Source organism: Mytilus galloprovincialis, chromosome 14 (assembly GCF_965363235.1).
Source record: "Mytilus galloprovincialis chromosome 14, xbMytGall1.hap1.1, whole genome shotgun sequence".
NCBI classification, from domain to species: Eukaryota; Metazoa; Mollusca; class Bivalvia; order Mytilida; family Mytilidae; genus Mytilus; species Mytilus galloprovincialis.
Genome location: NC_134851.1, coordinates 41,720,713 through 41,744,181, shown reverse-complemented (window position 1 = coordinate 41,744,181; position 23,469 = coordinate 41,720,713). Strand labels below are relative to the sequence as shown.

Here is a 23,469-nt window from a genome sequence, read left to right as displayed (position 1 = left end):
TGCGACACCTTTTGTTAATATATCCATGATATATTCTGTTTGGTAAAATGTTATTTTTTATATATTCAATAACGCATGAATTGCTGGTTCTGTATTTTGAGTATCTATATTCTACTTTTAAAACATAAAAGATATATTGTATTATTACGGCTGTTTATTTCTCGAATTTCTAACATCTATTTCAAAAACAAATATAGGACTTCCAGCTGAAGTGAAGAAATTTGATAATAAATCAGCGAAAGTGTTCTCTAGTCTATTAGAAGGAGAACGCTATCGACATTTTGAGTCAAGAGTTATGCTGGCTGGCGAACAGGGTACTGGAAAAACGACTATCGCCAGACATCTTGTCGGTAAACAACCAACGAAATTCAGAATGTCAACTGATGGAATAGAGTTATATAATGGTCTCTCCTTCATGGATATAAAAAAAAACTGCTGGCTTGATGGACATCAAGGTAAAAAATGAATATATACCACAAAGAAAAAAATCGAAAATGAAAACAGTGTTATGTTTCATGTATTTTTTGTTTATTATTGTTATTATTTTCTAACATTACGAAAACATCAGATCTTGAAATGCTCATTGTGTGTCTTAACCATAGAAATGTTCTAAAATTATTAACGTGCTTTGTTTCATATTTGTAAAAGGAACAAGAAACAATTAAATAATTTGAGAAAATCTTTTAAAACTATTAACAATACACATGTAAGTTTATTATTTATTCATTTATCATTACAGTTAACCGTTTTTGTCAAATTAATTAATTTATTTATCTTAACTATGTTTATTACTACGAATCAAGACTCATTGATCGCTTACATCACAATAGCTTTTCAGAAGAAAACAAAAATAAGATAAACTCTTCGTCGTTTATCAATCAATAATAAACAAGATGCAGCAAATATAAATTGGTGTCAGCTCTTAACGGTAAAGACTGAAACAATGAAACTAAATAAAAACAAAAGGATTTCATAGTTGTAAAGAAAATGTGTATACTAGTGTATGATAGTTTTATATATATATACTAGTCAAAAAAAGAAACGTTACATTGATTTTTTATTTGAAAATATCTTATATATTAATTTCAAATATCTTCATGATTAAAACTAGTAACCTGAATGATTTATCTTTCAAATTTACTCATTTATAAATTTAAAAAAAATTATACAAATCCGATAAATTTACGAAATTGACAACATGGTAAATTTGAAACGAAAAAGCAACAATTTTGATAAAAATTTCTAATAGTTACACTAACCTATAGTTTTTTTTAAGTAAAATGTATTCAGATTTGTCCACTTCATCCTAATTCACAGTATGAAAAAAAAATTAATTGGGAAACTGTGAATTTTTTCATGATAATAGCCCGAAAATGGGAAAAAATTGATGAAAAAAGGGAAAATCATCAAAATTTTGTACTTTAAAATGACTGTGGCAAAATAAGAAGTGCACCTCAATATATTTTTTCTTTTTTCACCAATTATATTGTACAGTCTTTTAAGCCCAAATATCAGTTTAAGAAAAAGAAATTATAGAAATGTTGGTTCCTCAGAGGAGAACATCGTTAAATGAAAGAGATACCAGAGGGGTTTTCAATTCGACAATCGAAAATAAACTGACAATACCATGGCTCAAAAGAAAAAGACAAACAGACAAACAATAACACACAAATACAACATAAGAAAATAAAGACTAAGCAACACGAACCCAAAAATGGGGGTTGATACGTGAAGTATGTCGAATTGATATTGGAAATTGTCTGTTTTAGAAATCTCCAGATCATTTTGAAGAGAAATTACTAACCAAAAAAAATTTAAAAGTCGTTGATAACTTGGTTTTTATGACACAATTGTTTTGTATCCCTATAAAACAAAGGAATGATTTCATCTTTGACCAACATTATTTGTATACTTTTGTGTATTGGCATTTGTTTCTGTATTCAGATTTTACGATGGAGGAATTAACCGTTACCAGATCTCTTTTACAAGACGAAACACTGAAAAAAGAAAAAGTTAGTGTACACGATAAAACGGAAACCAGTCCGAAAACCTTAGATACAGAAGACATGCCATTGCATGAAAAAACAGCTAATTCGCATGAAACACAAGATTCACCTTTATCCGTTTCAACGGCTAAATGTTCGGACTTTGAGGACAGAAACAGAACAGAAAGTGTTCAGGATACATTCAGGTCAAGTCATCCACTTCTAAACGAAAATGTCGACGCTGGTTATTTGACCGAAAATGTACGCAAACGACTTTCTGAACGCAAAGAGATTAAAGAAAACAGAGATGGCAGTAGTGAAGCAGGTGTGCACGATGGTAGTCCTACCAGTTCATCTAAACCGTCAAGAAGTTCAATCGAAGATAACACATTATCAGATTACACAATCAGTGGCAATGAACAGAATAATCATAACCTTCCTGTAAGCCAGGCACATAATGATTTTTTGGATCACAAACACACCCATGAAGTTCAATCTGATAAAGATACCACGAAGAATGTCTCACGTGATTTTCATTCGGAGGTAGATTTGACCAGTGATTTAAATGTAGAAACTGTAACTAAACCTGGATTAATCAGAAAGCTAAAACGCTTTTTTGGTGTTGCCAAAAAAGTTCAAGAGGTGAAAGTGTCGATCACTAAAGAGAAATTCTTTGAGAAGTCTGTTAAGGTTGGGAAAAAGCTGCTTTGCAATAAAAACATAGCACCCATAATCATCTGGGATTTTGGAGGGCAGGATGTTTTCTATTCAACTCATCAGACATTTTTAACCTACAGAGCGATTTACATACTTGTGTTGGATGGAAGTAGACAACTAGATGACCCCTGTCCAAATGAACAGTATCTCCCAGGAAAGAGTGGACAAAAAACAGCAAAAGGTAGTTAACGTATAAAACGGCAAGTGCAATGCTATTACAACAGAGTTGTGCAAAATATGTTCATAACAGAAATAAGAATACGTATTTCCAAAATGTGATTTCAACCTGCTAAAAAAAATATCAACTGTATACTAGTACTGACAGAACTACCAACAAGAATGCAGCTATCGGTACTAAATATAAAAAAAGCAGATGTGGTATGATTGCCAATAAGACAACTATCCACAAGAGACCAAATGTCATAGAAACTAACAATTATAGGTCAATGTACGGCCTTCAACAATGAGCAAAGCCCATACCACATAGTCAGCTATAAAAGGCCTCGAAATGATAAATGTAAAACAATTCAAACGAGAAATCTAACAGCCTAATTTATGTAGAAAAAATTGAACGAAAAATCAATATGTAACACATCAGCAAACGACAATCACTGAAAAACACATATAAGACGTTGCCGAGTACATGTATATTCCAACAACCAAAAGTACAGGTCTGAGAGTACTCGCAGTTACTGACGGACAGTTTAAGGCAACTGATATCCAAGTACAAAAATCACGCTGCCGCAACAATGACTAAATTAGTATGTTTTGTGAAAAAAAAGCCAAAGTATTAAATGTCGTTTTAATATTTATTATCCATTGAAGAAATTAAAGTTTTTGTATTACTTTTGAAACATGGTTATATGATAACTACTTATTGAAGCTGTCTATCGATTAGAATGTAGATTATCATAATGATTGTATACAAACACATACTTATTTCTTTTGAAGATTATCTGCTATTCTGGATCAACACAATTGTAACATACTGTAAAGGGAGTATTGAAGGTTATCCTAAAATTATGGTTGTTCTGACACACAAGGATAAGTTAAAACATGTAAGTATTTAAAACAATTGACAGTTTCGAATTTGTATGATACTTCTATGACGATATCACATACACGACTGTTCACAACTCTCTCTCTCTCTCTCTCTCTCTCTCTCTCTCTCTCTCTGTTTCTCTCAAATCAACTCATTTGGAATATAAAACTTACATCAAAGACATTTTGTAAAGATGGCTAATTAAAGATGAATGATTTTTTTACTTTTGATAATTTTTAATATTGCCACTACCTTTGGACTATTTTTTTTGTGCTATTTGCTTTCGAAGTGTATATCTAATTTGCTACTTGGATGATACGCTTTTGTATTAGTTTCATATATAATTGAACTAAAACTAAGGTAAGACTGCCTTTGTAAAGAAAAGACCTAAGATTGATCTGTTATCCCTTTTTTAATAACCTATATATTTCATTAGCTTTGCTTCCCCAACATTTGTAGTCGATTTGTCCAAAATCTTTGTGATTTGTTGATTCAAGTAGCGCAATAAAGCTGCGGTAAGACAACATCATTCCATGAGTGGTTTGCAATAGTGATATTAACAAAATAACATTGATATCTGAATCGTTAGGTATGTGTAATATTTCTTATTTGCTCTCTGTTTATCTTATTAGTTTTACTTGCATTCCCATTTTGCCTTCACCAAAAACATTCAACAGTATGTTAAGTGATATATTCTTAAGAATAAGATTGAGTATGTCTCATTTTGTCAAAATAGATAATATTCAGATGCCTGATATATGATGATCTTTAAGGGCAGACGTGTTGTGTTTTATTTGTATTGTTTTAACTATTTAATTAGTTACTTTTATCAAACAAAATATCCACAATAACTTACAAAACAAGAAACCAAACAGTAAAAATTAGAGAATAGGGACAATAAAAAGAATAGAAGGATTCGAACCTATACCGACAATTCTTACTCATCGAGCTTAACCATGAAACCTCGCGGCTACCGACTCATACTATAAAATTGCCTATTATTGTATATATTAAGGTACAATCCCAGTGTGTCAGTTGTACCGATGTATATCATATATTCATTTATATGTATAAATTAGACCAATTAAATCGTAACCTATTGGTAGCCGAGAGGTTTCGTCGATGTGGTGATGTTAGTAACACGTAACACAATTCATGAACGGGATCCATTCCCAGTGAAGGTATACAGCAATTACAAAAATTAAAGGTAAGTTTTTAAAATAATTCCATTAGTGAACAGAAATCAGAAAATTGGCCAATTTAAAATAAGACACAAAGAAAACAAATGAATATAATTTGGTGAGTCTATTTCAGCGACGGATTTAGGAAGCGTTGATTCTAGGAAACAAATCCATGATAAATGAATAGGCTGACGTCACTACAGTGGTTTAATAAGTATAATGGGATTGATACAAATAAATATTCGAAAATGTTCACAATATACACATCATATTAGGCAGAGTTAATTTGTACGATATGCATGTAATTTTGTGAAGAAAACATATTTCTTTGGATTTTTTTTAAGAATGAGATTGAACAGAGGCGAACTGAGCTATTTGCAGAGATCAGACAGATGTTTTTGCAAACGCCATTCATGCAGCACTTGGTAATAAGGGATAAAATATTTGTAAATGCCAAAGACAAATATGATCGAGAAATGGCAAAACTTAAGGATATCATTATCAGAGAATCGAAGATGCAGCCAACATGGGGCGAACCTCTTCCAAAGTGCTTTATACCTTTGCAACTAGAATTTGCATCGCTCATCAAACGCAATATTCCACTGATTACAATAGAGCATTTGCAGAAAATCAACTCACTACAGCCTATAAGATCCTTGACAGAATCTGAGTTAAAAGTATTCCTGAAATTTCAACATGCCATAGGCAAGGTGTTATACTTTGATGAACACAGATTAGACCGTCATGTTATTTTGTCTCCAACCCATCTAATAGATGCCTTTAAGTCTATTGTTACTGACAGAAGATTCTGTCAAGGAGACACAGTCAGAGAAGAGTTGTGGGATGTAATGAGCAAGAAAGGGGTGGTCTCAAAACAAATTATCAAACAGATTTGGAAGAAAAAGAATTATCAGAAATTCTACAAAGATAAAGATTATTTACTGGATGTCATGACTCACCTGGATATATTGGTAGAACCAAAAAGATACGATTCAGACCACAACCGTATACCTGCTGACTTCTACTATGTTGCAAGTATGGTACGAGCTAAAGATGATTCTGGATACCTCCAATCAGCTAGCTTCACAACCAGGAGTAATGCCATAGCCTTTCAATCGTCTTCCTTGATGATACCTCCTGCATTATCCTTTAGATTTATTAGTTACTGTCTATATGTCTGGGCGGTGAAAACATATGGTAATACCAACAAGGACATGCTGTTCCATAGGTCAGGGGTGTTCACCATTGATCCGTCGTTAGATATGTACATTGACTGCGAAGATAAGAGGATTGTTGTCCGTCTTGTTCATGCCAGATCAAACACACTTATAATGAGGGATGTAGCATCCAGCATCTATGAATGCCTAGCATCAGCCTTAGAGAAAATAAGTCAGCTGTATATTAGAACAAGTAGCGATCAGAGTCAAACCAGCGATCCATCCTTTATGACCAGGATATGTTGTAACTCACCAGATAACCCATGCTTTCTGCAAGACAGCGATCTAGATAACACGGACGAAGTCTGGATATGTCATGCACATGGCATTAAATGCAACATGCACACAATTTCATCTTGGATTGCAGAACAGGTACTTATAAAACAGGCAATAAAAATGCTTAAATAAACACATAAATAGTTCGATTCGACATTTGAACGTTACATCGATAAACATGCTTGTCGTTTAAATTTATATCAAATTGACCATTAAAATCCGAGTGAAAAAGTGGTGCCAGAGATACAATTATATTTTTGTAAGTTAATCAACAGGTAATATTAACTTAACATAATTAGGATGATCAAACTAAAAACCTTTGTTTTGCTGAAATGCTGGAAATTCTATTCCGGTTTTATGATATCTGTCATGCCTTTAAACAGATACAAGTTTGAAAATGAGAAGTTCAGATTTATATTTACGCTGAGAACGAATTAAATTTCGAAAAGAGAGGATCTTAATTTCAACTTTGATATGCTATTACATAAATATTTCAATCCCATCAATTGAGGAGAAACCTAAAATTGGTGTCTGTACTATATATATATAGATATATGTATGTGTGTGTGTGTGTGCGTGTGTGTGTATATACTGAATTGATGTACAAAATAAAACAATTACTTTTCAATACATTTGTATTTCCTTTTTTCCTCAGGATGAAGATAAATGCAAACCAGGGTGCACAGGTATTGTATTCCGTATCACGGCATTTTTAGTTGTATGTCCTTGTCACATCTTTTTGAGGACTTCTTTCTTAAGTTCACTGATTAAGGTATATAAAGAATCTCTTTGTACATGTTGGGTCAATTTTCATTGCACCATTGTCGAATTATGAGGTAAATGTGTTCAAGTATTAGTCTGTATTTTCGTTCATCTCCCAAACACTGCTATTTTTATCCTATATCTTCATTTTATTAAGTTCTCCTACCGATGTGAAGATTTAAAAAGTGAATTGTCAATATCACATTTTATTGCTAAAGGCAAACGACTAAAATATAAAAAAAAAAGTATATGACTCGTAACCAAAATAGTGCCTACAAAAAAAAACATGCATATCTATCTCTGCTTATCTTTCTTTGGATCTAATAGGGATTGAATTTTCACTGGTTTAAATATATTTTAATAATATGCTAACATTTTCCGGTGCGTATGTTATTGCTTGGTTTTAAAGATAGTATATGTATTTTTACTTTTAGTTTGCAATAATGTTGTATACATCTTTTTTCCTTGTTTGATGTTGGTTGTACATAAACAACTTTTTTTTTGTTTCTTAATCCTATTAAGTTGACACCACGATATATATTTGTGATATATCGTTTTGGAATTTTGGTGAGAGGTATCTATTGACAATGGTTATTGTTTTGAAAATAAAAATCATGTTGGCATTTAATAAATATGCAGTGTTTCTAATACAGTTACCAAAGACGAGTTCCTGAGAGCGACACCATCAGACCTACACTTACGTCGCCTGTCCTTATTGTACAGTCCATTCGAGGCTAAAGAGATGGCAATACATCTGGAATTGTCGAAGAGGGAAGTTGAAATCATATTGGAAACTGAAGATATAAAGACTGCAAGCTTTGAAATTTTAAGACAATGTCGAGATAGCAAGGGGGTGACATTTAAAAACGTCAAAGACGCATTACAGATAATTGGAAAAGAAAGTATCCACATACTTTGCAAGGTACTTTTTTTTAATGAGTCACAACAAATATATATTAACATTGTTTGTCTATTCAGTGCAGTTTGTTTTGTATGATATTTTTGATAACAATATTAACTAAATATATGAACCTATGACAAACAAATCCACAAAAAAAACGAATGTCGCCTATATTTCGCATATTGAGGGTACACAAACAAATATGACGTACATGTATGAAAACAATGGAAAATCCAATTCAATACCAACAACATGAAAAACATTCACAGATTGTCGGAAAAGCGTTTTCATCATCATGTGTTTTCATAACACTAGGAAAGACATAAATAAATATTTATTGCAATGAAATCTCTGCAACATTTGAAGAATAGCACAAGCGAATGTAATAACGTGTATTATATATATTAAAAAAAAGTATTGAGGCTTTCAAATAAGACAAAGGTAAAAAATACATTATGATTAGAAAAGCTCTTATACTTGTTAGATGAAAATAAATAATCCGCATCAATGCATTAAGGATAATAATGATTTTTTTAAGGTAGCTCAATACAAAGATTTTTCACTCCCAATCAGACAACTTTAAACTGATGTAATTCATTTCATCCTTCTTTATATTTTATAAATGAGGTACCAAATTGTGAAAATTTTAATATGACATAATTATTACATATAAATTGTTATGTAATTAGTTGCTATATTGTGTTTTCATACTTGAATGAATTTAGCGTCTTTGTTCTTCATAGCATCTCAAAGTATTTTATAAATTCTTGTACAACACAGCTTGACCTCCAAAACTCTGTCTCAGATTTCCAAAAACATCAATAGAACACATTTTATACCCAATTTAATTTAGTGTTCTCTTATAAACTGATGTTGCAGACACGGTTTTGGAGGTCAAACTGTATTGTACAAAAATCTATAAAACATTTTGGGATGCTATGAATAACAAAAGAAGCTTAATTCATTCAAGTATGGACATCACAATATAGCAACAAATTACATAACAGTTAATTATATAATAATTATGTCATAATGAAATTATCCAAATTTGAAAGACTAATCATTCTTCTTTCTTTTGGTACCTCATTTATACAATTTAAAGAAGGATGAGTGGAAGTACATCAGTTAAAAGATGTCTGATTGGGGATGAAAACTCTTTGTATTGTGCTACCTTAAAGCAGCACATTACAGATAAAACATGCAGAAACATCAATAATCGTATGTTAAAATTGTCTACACATTATTCCTGAGAATAGAACAAAAAACCAATGACGCTTGTTTGATACATATGCAATTTGATAGGTAAATTGACAGAACTAATGTATGAATAGAAACTCATCTTGATAATAAACAGCATTTAATGTATGTATGTGTACACATAAAATAGTTTACTTATATAAATTGTGACTTGGAAGGAGAATAGTCTCATTGGCACTCATGCCACATCTTCTTATATCTAAATAAAAGTAATTATAATTATGAATAAAAGAGAGCCTGTTTATCTCTAATCTGAGAACTATTTTACGTTTTTTTTATTAGTAAAAACTATGCTCATATCACATACACTTTGACTGTTTTGTACATTAAAAATGTTTTCAATCATATAATGACAGTTGTGTAAATTGTATCTTGTTTATTATTCCAGCTTGTGAAAGGCCAACCTATTGATTTTGGTAAGTAATGTGAATCCAGTATTTTCTTATAAGTGTAGTAAAACGCAAAATAATAAAAATACTCAACCCAGAGGAAGATTCAAAACAGAAAGCTCCTAATCAAATTGCAAAATTAAAAGCGTCAACACATCAAACGAATGGATATTCCTGACTTAGCAAAGGCATTTTCTTATGTAGAAAATTGTGGATTAAACCAGGTTTTACAGCTAGTTAAACCTCTCACTATTACGTATTCTGGTTGTCGGTATATATTTTCCGTTATATTAAAAATCAATGTTATGTTACATGTATGAAATTAACTTTGATCCTTACGGTTCATCAGTATCAACAGGTACATGTACAGTGTATACATATGGCAAACTATTACAAACAATATGCATAGTAAACAATAGGTGACGTCAGAAGTTTCATCGATACAAAATATCTTTTATTACAATAAACTGTTTCTTAATTTAAAGAGAAATGTACATACGCTCCTAAGTTACAAAGCTGTTTTGTGTTTTCACCTGACAATTATTCTATTAATTATCAATTAGATCAAGTATTAAAAATTTTCAAACAAATAATGACAATCAACCACTTTTAACTTCATTGATATTGATATTAAGACAATAAAATTTTAATACCAAAGCTCACCTATTGTTTGTTAAAAATAATTCAAGTAGTGATAAACACCAGTAAAAACATTAATGGATGTGTTAATTATGTCCCAACAGACAATAAAACTATACTTAATGAATTTTTCCTTAATTATTTTTGTTAATAAGGCAGTTGGTTAACATTTGTAGAAAACAATAAAGTTATATCTTTTACATAGAGAAAGGACACTTGTCTATAGCTATGTTATCAAATTACACATGTTACACTGTACTTGTCTATAAATTCTTTTAAATATTAAAGATGAATAAATTAAGGCTTTTTAAAAAAATCACCAAAATTAGCTTTTTGTGAGGATAAAAAGTTATAAAAAAACTTTGAAATTGCAATATACAGTGTAATCATAAGTAATCTAAAATAATCATGATTACATTAAAGAAAAGTAATCTAATGTAATCGATTACATATAAAATAGGGCGTAATTGTAATGTAATCGATTACATTTTATTAGCAAAGTAACTGTAACTTAATCGATTACATTTTAAAGTAATCGACCCCATCCCTGGTATGAATGTATGTATTTTATTGCACAGTTTTTACATGTACAACGATGTAACAAAGGCTTTTAAATTGGTTCTGAAAAAAATTGTTTTACAAGGGAAATTATTATACATTCTACTAAATTGAACATTTGGCAAGCAGTAAAGTGGAAATATGTGTTTAGATTTTTCAGACGTGATGTTCCATCACATTTGGTTTCCAATAATATTTGCACGCATTAATGTCTGAGTTTACATAACCTACATTCGACAGGCTGTGTGATTGATGAGATTATCCTAAGACTCCACACTATTATGACATAAACAATATTATTAGCTCTGGTCAGTAGTGATTTGATTAAAAAATGACCATGGTATGTCGGTTGGTATTTGAACGGTGATCTAATTTACAATTTTTAAGTCTTCTTAATAACATGCAATGCATTTGTGTCCTTTGCATTTATAAGACTTTTAAAATACATGCATCTCGGTTAGATTGTGTTTGAACATACAGTTGAAACATCAGTCATACCTTACAATTACTTATACGCATTGCAGTTCCAAAAATAAGAGCAGTAGCTTCTCTTTGTGTTTACATCAATAGTTTTTCATTTTTCAAATATTCTACTTAAACTCTTAACATGTAATACATATGGTGGTTTTTTTTTTATCTTTGAACAACACAGATATGGAACCTGAGAAGTGGGATCTGGTACCTACAGCAGAACACATTGACAGATTGGCTCCATTGGTAGGAAAAAATTCTCTCCCGTTTCTAATTGAGCTTGGAATGGATTTTAGTACCTGGGAACAGATCAGCCACAGACAAAATGAAAGAGATTTGGTTCGACTGAACCAGGATATCTTGGAAGAATGGAGATACAAGTTTTGTAGGATGCACAATCTGAAACCAACTTTGCGAGAAATCGCACGTGCCTTCAGTAACATTGGCAAAAATATTAAAATGGTTGACAACACATTATCAGATTTATTCTAACTTTTTTGTATTTGTATTGAAAATGATTGATTTTTTCTTGTACGCATCTAAAATAACACTATTCAAAACATTATATAGAAATCATCTGAAAATGGATAAATTTAGATTAACTGTTTACTGCCATCTTGGATTATATAAAAGAAAAACAGTTCATTTTAAATTTTGAAACAGATTTAAAACCAATGTAAGAAAATTTAGTGATACATTTCATTTTTGTTCGAACAAATACCAAATATTTCTATTTCTTCAAATCACTTTTCAACTTAACCATATAAGCAGAGATAACACAAACAGTATTTGTTCATGAATGAAAGTTAACGAAATTGCATTGTTTACTTCTAGCAAGAAAACAAGTTCGGGGGCACTATGTTTTTCTTTTTAATTTCTTAACGTATACTGTAATTAGTTATCATTAGTACCAAGTTTATAATTTGATACTCCAGACCCGCGTTTCGTCTACAAAACAATCATCAGTGACGCTAGGTTTAAAATAGTTTCTATCATTTTTTCATCTTTTATTTCAAATTTCTTTTTCACAGATTTCTGTTTATTGACATAAAAGTGGGTTTTTTTTATAAATAATTGTATAGCCTTCTTCTTTTTGAATTGGCCTTGTTTATCATTTTTTCTGCTTATTTTGTGATATTTTGTTCATCTTGTATACACACTTAAAGCCTTTTTAATATTTCTTTTTACTTTTGAAATACTTATTTACTTATCATCATTGATATATTGTATCATATATGCACATTCAATATTAATGACTTAATTGAAATGAACTGGTCATTCTCATTTCACTTGTAATGTGGTTTTGTGAATCAATGTGTCCTAGATACAATGACATAGTTGATTGGTATGCGTTTATTCTGATACTAAACTTGTGTCTATCTAAAGTTCAAAAGCAAAACCACATAAGAAAACGTCCAAGTGAATGGGACTTTAATTTACAAAAAACATATATGTGATGAGCATGCATGTACCTACGATTAAAGACGGAATTATAACCACCACTTTTGTATAATTTTCAAGGTATTTGTGCTATACTTTTCATGTTTTTTTCATCCTTACATTTAGAGGTCGGTGATTTAAAGACGTATCATATACGTTGACGTATCCGCATCTGCAGGTATACCATAAAAACAGTTTGTGATCCCGAGCTTTAATTTTATGTACTTTTAATAATGTAAATGGACGACTGATTAATTTCTAATGCAGAAATTTCCAAAAAAAATAGGAAATATCGAGTGTTTGTTAAATATGTAACCCGACTTTTAAAGATATTCCGGATAGTTGAAATAGTTCACAGACATGATAGGATTGAATACGGTAAAATCGTTTGTTTGTGTATGAACTTGTGCTCACGTAGAACCAAATTGTTATTTGACAAATAGAGTGATATTCAGTACTTTTCTATTACCTTTATGATAAAATCGCAAATGAACAATATTCAAAGTTTTTTACATGTATATAAGTAGTTCATTTGATTTTTTTGGTGTTTTTTCATGTAAGATCTTGAAATATTTTTTTAACTAGATTATTGAAGGATTGTGTACGATATTCTTGTACCTGCCCTTCATTGGCTCATTGTTAAGGGCATGTAAAAGTTGTTTATAGAACCCCCCCCCCTTTTTTTTTACAAAACACCACTATGACAAATCAAGGATTTTAGTGAGAATATACAAATCCTTGGACTAATATTGAAAATGTATGTTTAATGGTTTCGAAGAGATTCCACTTAGTTTTTTTTTAAATGAAGCATGGTCTTATTAATAAGCTCGGGGTCACATTATATTATTTTATATACCTGCCGATGCGGATACGTCAACGTATACGATACGGTTGATACGTTTGTAAATGATCGACTTCTAGTACATAGTAACTATATAATATATTAGTATATTATTAATTCGTATATTTTAACTAATATGATTCCTTCAGGGATAGGCACATGTTAAACTATATTTTCGAAGTTAGATAGAAAACGGCGGATAGCAAAAAAGCATATTGCACAGCAAAAGGCGTAATGCAAAGTTATTTTTAGAATATCTTAAAACCGACATATTTTGTGACGTCATCAAATGGATTTCATGAATGATGTTGTTGAAAAATTTATAGAAAAATATCTATGATCGATTATTTGAAGAAAACATTCATCAAATACATAAGATGTAAAAAACAAATGAAATATTAAATGGAATAACAAAAAATATGTTGTTAATGTCCAGAAGAACATATGATATCTATAAAATTCCAACAAAATCAAATGACGATTTTGATACAATTATGGTCGGAAATTAATAATTTAACAATTATAGCCTATTGATGATTTCAATACAGGATATATCGACCCAAAGAAGTATATCCTTGTACCAACCTCATACAAAGGCTTTAATTGTGCAATATCAAAACGAGCTTTGAAACATAAATACAAGACATCCGTATTTCTCATTGATGATCTGTTGGTTTTTTTTTGTTTTTTTTTTGGGCTTATTATTAGAACTATGGAATACTTAAATGATAGAAACAATAATTCAGCAATGTAAATGTATATACATATTGAGGTGGGTTTTTTTTTTATTGCAAAGGAATATATAATTGGTGTGTACAATTAGTTTTTATATTTTGCTTTGTGTTTTGTTAGTTATTTTGTCAATTTTTTTTCTAATAGTAGCTCTTGTTTTCATAGGTTAGTGTTTGATTCGCATTTATTTGTTTTATCTTCTTATATATAAGCTCTAAGTTCGTGACGGAAATGTATGTTTTACCAGGCAACAAACAATATATGTATCGTTGTTCATATGTATATAACATTATTTTATTCTGAAATATTTTTAACACTGGTGAAAGTCCCAAACGAACGATATATTGCTAATCTCAAGCTGGTCACATTACTATGCTTATGCTTAAATGAAGTTTCATACATAGTTTAAGATATCAAATCAAGGTCACAAATCTAAATCCGTACACAACGGCCCAATGTTTTCAACTTGCAAACAACATCTCACCAGATTCCTAAGAGTCAACTGATCCAACACTGATTTCGGGATATCCACATCTACAAACTTCTTCATGTAGGTCCTTAAATATCTGCACAGTCTCATAAAACTCTTGTGTGTGGTTTCAGAGGGGTTGCGATGACTTACTGCTGCTTTAGTGTGTTATGCCAAACATTATATGGGCATAACTCATAAATGAAAATAATTTATACCTTTATCTTCGAGAACTTATATAAGTCCGCGGCTTTTACTGACCTATCATCTTGGATTTGTCGTTTCATGATAATATATTTATATATTAGTAGACTTATTAAAAAACTTATTTAGTTGTGCGCAGCTGAACACTTAACGCGAACATATGAATGTATACGGGTTCCAATTTTAACCATTTAATGCAGACTTAAAACTATTCAAAGTCTTTGCCGTCACATTTCAACCTGACAGGTTATTCCACTGATCAACTACTCTAACTGAAAAAGTATTTAGTCTGTGTGTCGTCTAACACTGTTTTTTAAAAGTTTTAATGAGTGACCTCTAGTATCATTAGAAGGAGCTAAAGTAAATTGGTTCATCAAGTTGATAGCATCTATACTATGCAACGCTTTGTAGACCTGTATTATATCATTCCAATCCCTACGATCTTCCAAGGTTAGCAAAGCCAATGAACGGAGTCTGTCTTCATAATTAAGATGATATATATTTTTTACTAGTTTTGTTGTCCTTCTTTGTACAGATTCCAGTTTTCGAATGTCTTTTTTAAGGTACCAGACACATATCGCATACTGTGAACCAACTAATGTTGGCGAGCGATTTCATTTCGCGACTTTCGTGAGGAAAAAAAATTGTCGCCAATATGTATAACTTGGACCTTTTCTTATCTAACTACCTGCAGTAAACTAGATAATCGCGAAATTAAATTGCCGCGAAGTAGATTAAAAAGGGTTAAACGCGAAATAAAGTATCCGCGAAAATAAGTTGGTTTACAGTATTCTAACAGCGGACGCACTATTGATTTAAAAAAAAAGTAAGAAACATTTCTTGCTCCATTTATCAAAAGAATGACGAATAAGATATAACACTCTCTGCGCTTTTTTATAAGTATCACTTATATGTTTTTCAAATTTTTAATTAGACTCGAAAGTAACTCCTAGATCCTTTTCTTCGATGACTGCAGATAATGCAATAAAATTTCCAGATTCATCGATCAATGGTATAACGATATTGTAGGTCATTATCAGGATTGATATGTAATTCTTTACATTTAGCAGCATTACAACGGTGATAATCTGATGAGACTTTAGAATAAACTTTACAATCATCGGCAAAAATTTCCATTATGCCCTCAACTACATCAGAAAGGCCATTCATTAATGTTAAAAAAGAACTGGTTCTAAAACACTTCCCTGAGGTACCACGTCTGACAATGATGAAGTTGTGTTATTTCTACGAACTCATTACTTACGCCCAGATAGAAAGCTTTTATCCAATTCAAAATGCATTCCTTTATTCCAAGTTTCTCAAGTTTCAAAAATAAGCGCTGTTGTGGCATGGTATCAAATGCCTTGGAAAAATCAAGGAAAATCGAGTCCAGTGGAAAACCACTATCAATTAATTCCGACCACTCATCCAAAACCTCTAGGAGTTGAGTAGCACATAATCTACCGGGACAGAAGCCATATTTTAAAACTACTTGTAAAAAGATTGTTCGTGATAATATACTTCATAATATTGTCTCTAATAATGGATGCACATACTACTGATGTTAAACTTACAGGTCTATAATTTCCAGGCTTTTTCCCTTTCTTAAATATTGGTGACACTATTAGGGCATTTTTCCAATCGTCTGGAACTTTACCCTCTTTGGTAGACTTATTCAAAATTTTAAACAATGGATAAAAAATTGCATGTCTAACTTCGTACGGATATGCACATCTGAAAGTATTTTATAATTAACTACAAGGTTGCATAAAAATCTGTTGAGATGTTTCAAAGGGGTTTTGGTGACAATAACAGAACTGACAGACTAGTCAAAAACGATAACGGAACAAAGTTCCTTGGGGATATGAAACAGACCGAGGGAAATGATCCTGGTAATTATCCTGTTGTAGATTGAAGTGTAAATAGTTAGTAAAAAGTAAAGAAGCCAAACAAATATAAAGTTTAAAAAGTATGACATGCGAATTAGGTATTTTTACTCATCTGTTGCATAACTAATCATCGCAGTCAAGATGCCCTGACTGTATCATATTTTGTGATTTAAATTTTATATATTTGGAGTTGAAAAACAAAACTTTCTAAACATCATATCATGATACAGCAAATTATGTCATTGCTGTCTTTCGAGTATATATATGGCGTTTTATTAGCATAAATTCTATTGATTATTAAATGAATGGTACATGTATCATTTTGTAACATTCCTCATGATGAGGTTTGGTTTCATTTTTTTAGTTTCTTTTTTGTTTATGTTGTCGAAATATTCAGAAATATAAACTAGTTCATGTAGAATTATATTATTTGACTTATTACATAAATATAGCTTTTATTATTATCATAAATACATATTTGCTTTATATAAACGCTTTGAAATAAATGTTGGTGTTTCTTTGATTTCTAGCATGTTGCCAGGTCTTCATGATTTGTTAGATAGATGTAGGCCGCTCAACAGTGATAAAAAAAGACAAAGGTATAAAAAAAAAGAGGAAAGCGAAGATAACCTTGGTTTTCATTTAAAATGTTATTACTACATCGGAATCTCTTTCGCTTATTGTGTTGTTTTATAGTTGTTTTCATATTGTGCATGTTGAGGTATATCTAACATTAACGTTTATGCAATGATGGTTATTGAAAGAGCAATGCCTGGCTGACACATTGTCTTGAATTGTAAAAAGTCATTTCATTATGGTAAATGGACCATCGTTTCATGAGTATTTATGTTTTATTATAGCTCTTGACGATGAAAAACGGGATCATTATAAATATCTACGAGCAATGATGTAAATATCTACGAGCAATAATGTATTGCAAAAACAAGCCCTAAACAGAAATAACTTCCAGAGTAAAATGTTAAATCACAAAAATACTGAACACCTAGGAAAATTCAAAACGGAAAGTCCCTAATCAAATGCCAAAATCAAAAGCACAAACACATCAAACGAATGGGCAACAATTGTCATATTCCTGACCAGGTACAGGCATCTTATTATATAGATTTTTTTTATAATTATACGTTTGGAATCAGCTATCAAAATCAGGAAGATGACGAAACTGCATTTACCCTTCTTTCTCATGGAAATTTGGATAAAGGATAACTTATTGGAATTTATTAGAATTGCGCAATCGGTGTTGCAACAAAGATAAAAAAAAAAGATTTTGTATTTGATACATTCTTTTCTGTCTTCACTTGTATTTATAATAAATTCTTATTGTCTTTTGCACCTGGCAAAGATTTTTTGCAAAGAATTCAGACTCGGTTTTTAGTCAGGAAATTGGCTGCCACTGGAAATATCCCACAGGAAAGTAATTAATTAAATTACACATTCCATTGCAAAAAAGATCAATTACACTAATTACACAGTTTTTAAATTGCAATTTATCAAATAACAATTACTTTATTCAAGTAATTAATCAAATAACTCATTACTTTCTTCACAATATTTGTAATAATATTATACATTGTATATGTATATATCATGCATGTCATTGTGTAGTATATATTCATGTAAGAATAGTTTAAGGGTTGCATTTGATAATCATTAGTAATTTTAATGGTTTGTCATTTAGGCTGCATCTCTCTGGTCTGAATACTTTGACAACAATTTTAAATACTCGTTCGACAGGAGCTATATGGCAGATATGGCTTCATCAGAACATGGAAGTTTTATACTTCCGTGATCAGAAAATGTGTTGATAAAAGAAGGAATTTGTTCCTATTAACCTGCTAATACATTAAGGGGTTTTGACATCTCAGAAATGAAGTCATTTAATTTTAACATAATACATGTATAAATAAATTATAAAAAATTGATTTACTTTAAAAATATTAAAAGGTCTGCTTGTCACAATATTGAAAATATCTTTTAGTACAAACAATGTATATAATGTCTAAACTAGTATATGATTCTCACATTTTTTGCTTAAATTATAAGACTATTCAGAAAAAAATTCTGTAGGTCAAATGAATAATATTAAATCTTTGGAATAAATAACAGACTTCATATCAATTAAAAATATTTGATATCAATATTTAGAAAATAAATATAAATCCTTATCAATTACACCATAAAAGAACATGTAATTCAAATGTAAGTCAAAAGTAATTGAGCATTACATGCTTTTTTCATTGTAATTAATTAAATTGTCATTATATTTAATTAAACAAATGCCCAACACACAGCATTCAATTACATATTACATATTACAAAATTGTAAGCATAACACTTAATTACCATTACATTTCCAATTACCCCATCCCTGGTTTGATCCTAACCTTAAAGTAATTGCAACAGAAGATTTTTAGGTTTTCATCTTTAGCATTTTAATCCAAATATAAACAATACACAGAAAAAAAGTCCAACAAAACCTAACTTGACGAAAATTTAAACGAACGATTTTAATATTCCTATGGAGATTTGCCTTGAAAGGGTGGATAACTCTGCGAAAAAAGCAGAAATATTCATAATAATTGATACGAAATTATTTTGTGTTACCGCTTCTATTCAACAGAATGTATTAATTCTTGATATTTTAGCCGTCTTTAGATTATCAAACCCAACTCTAAAGGTGCCATTATATCTTTTATTGAGCTATAACCTAGATTTCATTATTCAGATGTTTAAGCATGTCAAGGGATTGAATCTCAAATTTGATAAAACTAATTAAGCATATATTCTTCTTTTTGGGGTTTAAAGTTCTTTAAACAAGGTAAATGCTGATCGAATATAATTTACAGATATAAACAATACCAAATATTCACATATTTTTTTCAAAATAGTTACAAAGCCATAAATTTGCATTTTCTTCAATGAAAAATGTACAAAAGAAATATACCAACAATACTTTGGTTTTGTACATTTCATGAGCAGTAGATTATATCATATAGTCAAATATGAAATTATAACTCCATCAAAGTATCAAGCTTCCATGAATTTAAGAAAATCAACAAAAAACTGCCAAAAAAAACGACTCAATTTTGCATAGTTATCTCCCTTTTAATTTCCATAAGAAATTAAAAATGCTGATTTTAAGTTTTCCTCAAGGTTGATTTTATGGGATTTTTTTCTGTGTATATTTGGGGCTGAATACTATAGATTAGAACTGAAACATTTTCTGTTGCAATTAGTTTCAGTTCAAACTTAGTTTGACTGGACTATTCACTCGAAGACATAAGCCCGAATTCCCAGCTACTTTGTAGCTGTGGTCTTATCAGACATCATGCTGATGCCAATAACCCCAGACCATGTATCATGCTGGGTTTGTTGATCTTAATCCCCTGACTAACTGGTCACTTGCATATCATATTACTTAATATATATTAGTTTCAGCATTTATTTCAAAGTACAGTTATAAATGTGTATAAATGATTTCTAGTGAATATTGATATAGAAATAGAACAATAAAGTTTGATCATGTGAAGTTGGACATCAGAAATTGAAATACAAAAAGAAAACTATTACAGTAATTACATCATAGTTAATGTTCATATTTTAAAGGGATTAAGTTTTTAACGTAATTTATAATATGTCATATGTAAATCATTTTGCACAGTAGCAAATATTTCACATTTTCAAAAAAAAAAGTTGACATTATTCTGAAGTTGTCAGACAATAATTGGTATGATGGGAAATAAGAGAACACATTGATTAAAACACTGTATTGTTTTAGAGAAAAAAGGGGGATTGCTATTTGGAGGTCACAGTAATTCATATTTTTCGTTTTCTGGTAACCAAATTTTTTTTATTTATAAAAATCAGTTCTTTTGATGACATTTGATTTTGTGTCACAAAACTATTGTGTGTCAAATATTCAATCACAAGCCAAATTATGAGCTGTTTTTAGCTTAAATGGTGTGTCCATACTTGCTCGGCTGTTCTGTGTTCCACCTATACGGGAAATTTGGTTTGCAGTCACTCTAATAGCCTCTTGTTATACTTGAATTGGGGAAATCATTGTTAATTTTGGAATATGGCACCATCATGCATAGATCATAGAACACAGCGACAAAAAGATTTTAAAGCCCTCCCCCTTTTTTTTTCAAAATCTGTGTGGTTTTTTTCTCTATTAATCCTCGCTGTGAATAGTAAACTTAGAATTGAAAGTAAGTAGCAAATTAAGTTCATTTTGAGCATATTTATTTTCATATAGTTACGAAAAAAAACGTGAAAAAAAATTGGAATTGATAGAAAACTAAGAAAAACACCAGATTTAAAAAGGGGGAGGGCTAATAAAGTTGTCTTTTTAGCCAATATTTATGGCATAAACCAGATCATTTGTAAAGGTGAGGCTAATAGGGTTTTCCCCCCTGAATTTACATCAGTTTGAAATAATTCAATAAATTGTAAGAATTTAAGTAATTCAATTAATTAATAAGTTAAATTTAAGTATTTAATAAATACTGTAAAATGCAGGTACCTATATATTACGATAATTTTAAAGTAACGAAATAGTACTGAATATTAAAAGTAGATTTCCAGTACTACAGATTTTTAGTACAGAAATAGTACCTATGCAAAGGTAGCTGTGTATCTAAATTATTTTCCCCAAATAACAAGATGCACAAACCATTGTTCTTATAAAATACACAATAATCAACCTACATTTCCCACAAAATGATAAATAGTTTAAATTTTAGTTTAATGTTTGACATTTTCCCACAAAAAAATTGAAATATTAAATGTTAGACTTTGCTTTGATATCAAATTTTTTTTTTCCATGAAATATTTTAATATTTGCTAGATGAGTGGTGGTGTATTTAATGTCCAGTACAATTCATTATAGTAATACTCCAGACAAAAATTTAAATCAGTCTTCAATGTAGAAGTCTGGTTGGGAAAAAACTAGAGGCTCTTAAGAGACTGTGTCGCTCACCTTGCTCTATGTGCATACATGTATTAAACAAAGGACACAGATGGATTCATGACAAAATTGTGTTTTGATGATGGTGAATTGTTTGTAGATCTTACTTTACTGAACATTCTTGCTACTTACAATTTTCTCTATCTATGATAAACTTGATCCTTTAGTTACAGAGAAACTATTTGTTAAATTGTACAAAAATTTACCAAATTAATGAAAATTGTTAACCAGATGCTCCGCAGGGCGCAGCTTTATACGACCACAGAGGTTGAACTCTGAACGGTTGGGGCAAGTATGGACACAACATTCAAGCTGGATTCAGCTCTAAATTTGGATTGTGATTAAATAGTTGACACAGCATAGGTTTCTGACACAGAATGAATGTGGTCTAATAAACTTCAATTTTTTTTGGCCTTTGAGCAATTCACTATGCTGTTGAATATTAATCCTCTCAAAAAAATGTTTGAAGAAATTTCTTTTTATTTATGAAATCTGAAATGAGACAAATTTACCCCCCCCCCCCCACATTTTTTTTTCTTACATCCCCCTTCCCCTTTTTCCAAAACTGATCTCAATTCAAATTTCTAATGGATTTTGCAACAATATCTACTGATTTAAATACATCATAAAATATTAAAATGTAAAATAAAGTGCTTGTTATCACTGAATGGTAAAGATTGTTTTAATTTATCAGTTGGTAGTAAAAGTGAATATACATTGTATATTGTATAAAACAATGATTTAAGTTGATTCAACTACTATTCTGGACAAAGAAAGATAACTCCAATTGAACATTTCTTGCTATTGTGCAATTAGATATTTCTTGCTATTGCCCATTTCTGTGCAATTGAAAATATTTGCTATTGCACAATACTGTGCAACTGAAGATTTCTTGCTATTGCTGAATACTGTGCAATTGAAAATTTCTTGCTATTGCACAATACTTTTTAAGACCAAAATTTAAGAATCTACATACACAGTTAGATTTGGCATAGCAAAGAACCCCAATTATGTAATTTTTGATGAAATCAAACAAGGTTTAATTTTGGATCCTGATTTGAACCAACTTGAAAACTGGGCCCATAATCAAAAATCTAAGTACATTATAGATTCAGCATATCAAAGAACCCCAAGAATTCAATTTTTGTTAAAATCAAACTAAGTTTAATTTTGGACCCTTTGGACCTTAATGTATACCAATTTGAAAACGGGACCAAAAATTAAGAATCTACATACACAGTTAGATTCAACATATCAAAGAACTCCAATTATTCAATATTTGATAAAATCAAACAAAGTTCAATTTTGGACCCTTTGGGCCCCTTATTCCTCAACTGTTAGGACTAAAACTCCCAAAATCTAACCCAACCTTCTTTTTGTAGTTATAAACCTTGTGTTTAAATTTCATAGATTTCTATTCACTTATACTAAAGTTATGGTGCGAAAACCAAGAATAATGCTTATTTGGGCCTTTTTGGCCCCTTATTCCTAAACTGTTTGGACCTCATTTCC

At 30.6% G+C, this 23,469-nt stretch overlaps 2 protein-coding genes across 2 annotated transcripts; both read left to right on the top strand.

The window, feature by feature from the left end:
- Positions 1 to 202: 202 nt before the first annotated feature.
- Positions 203 to 3,772, top strand: LOC143059482 (uncharacterized). Its single transcript, XM_076232986.1, has 3 exons — positions 203 to 455; positions 1,945 to 2,883; positions 3,654 to 3,772. The coding sequence occupies exons 1-3, from the start codon at positions 296 to 298 to the stop codon at positions 3,770 to 3,772; spliced, it is 1,218 nt and encodes a 405-aa protein (XP_076089101.1). The 5' UTR covers positions 203 to 295.
- A 1,038-nt stretch (positions 3,773 to 4,810) lies between these two features.
- Positions 4,811 to 12,349, top strand: LOC143059481 (uncharacterized). Its single transcript, XM_076232985.1, has 6 exons — positions 4,811 to 4,876; positions 5,270 to 6,514; positions 7,074 to 7,104; positions 7,834 to 8,102; positions 9,727 to 9,754; positions 11,577 to 12,349. The coding sequence occupies exons 1-6, from the start codon at positions 4,811 to 4,813 to the stop codon at positions 11,885 to 11,887; spliced, it is 1,950 nt and encodes a 649-aa protein (XP_076089100.1). The 3' UTR covers positions 11,888 to 12,349.
- Positions 12,350 to 23,469: the final 11,120 nt, after the last annotated feature.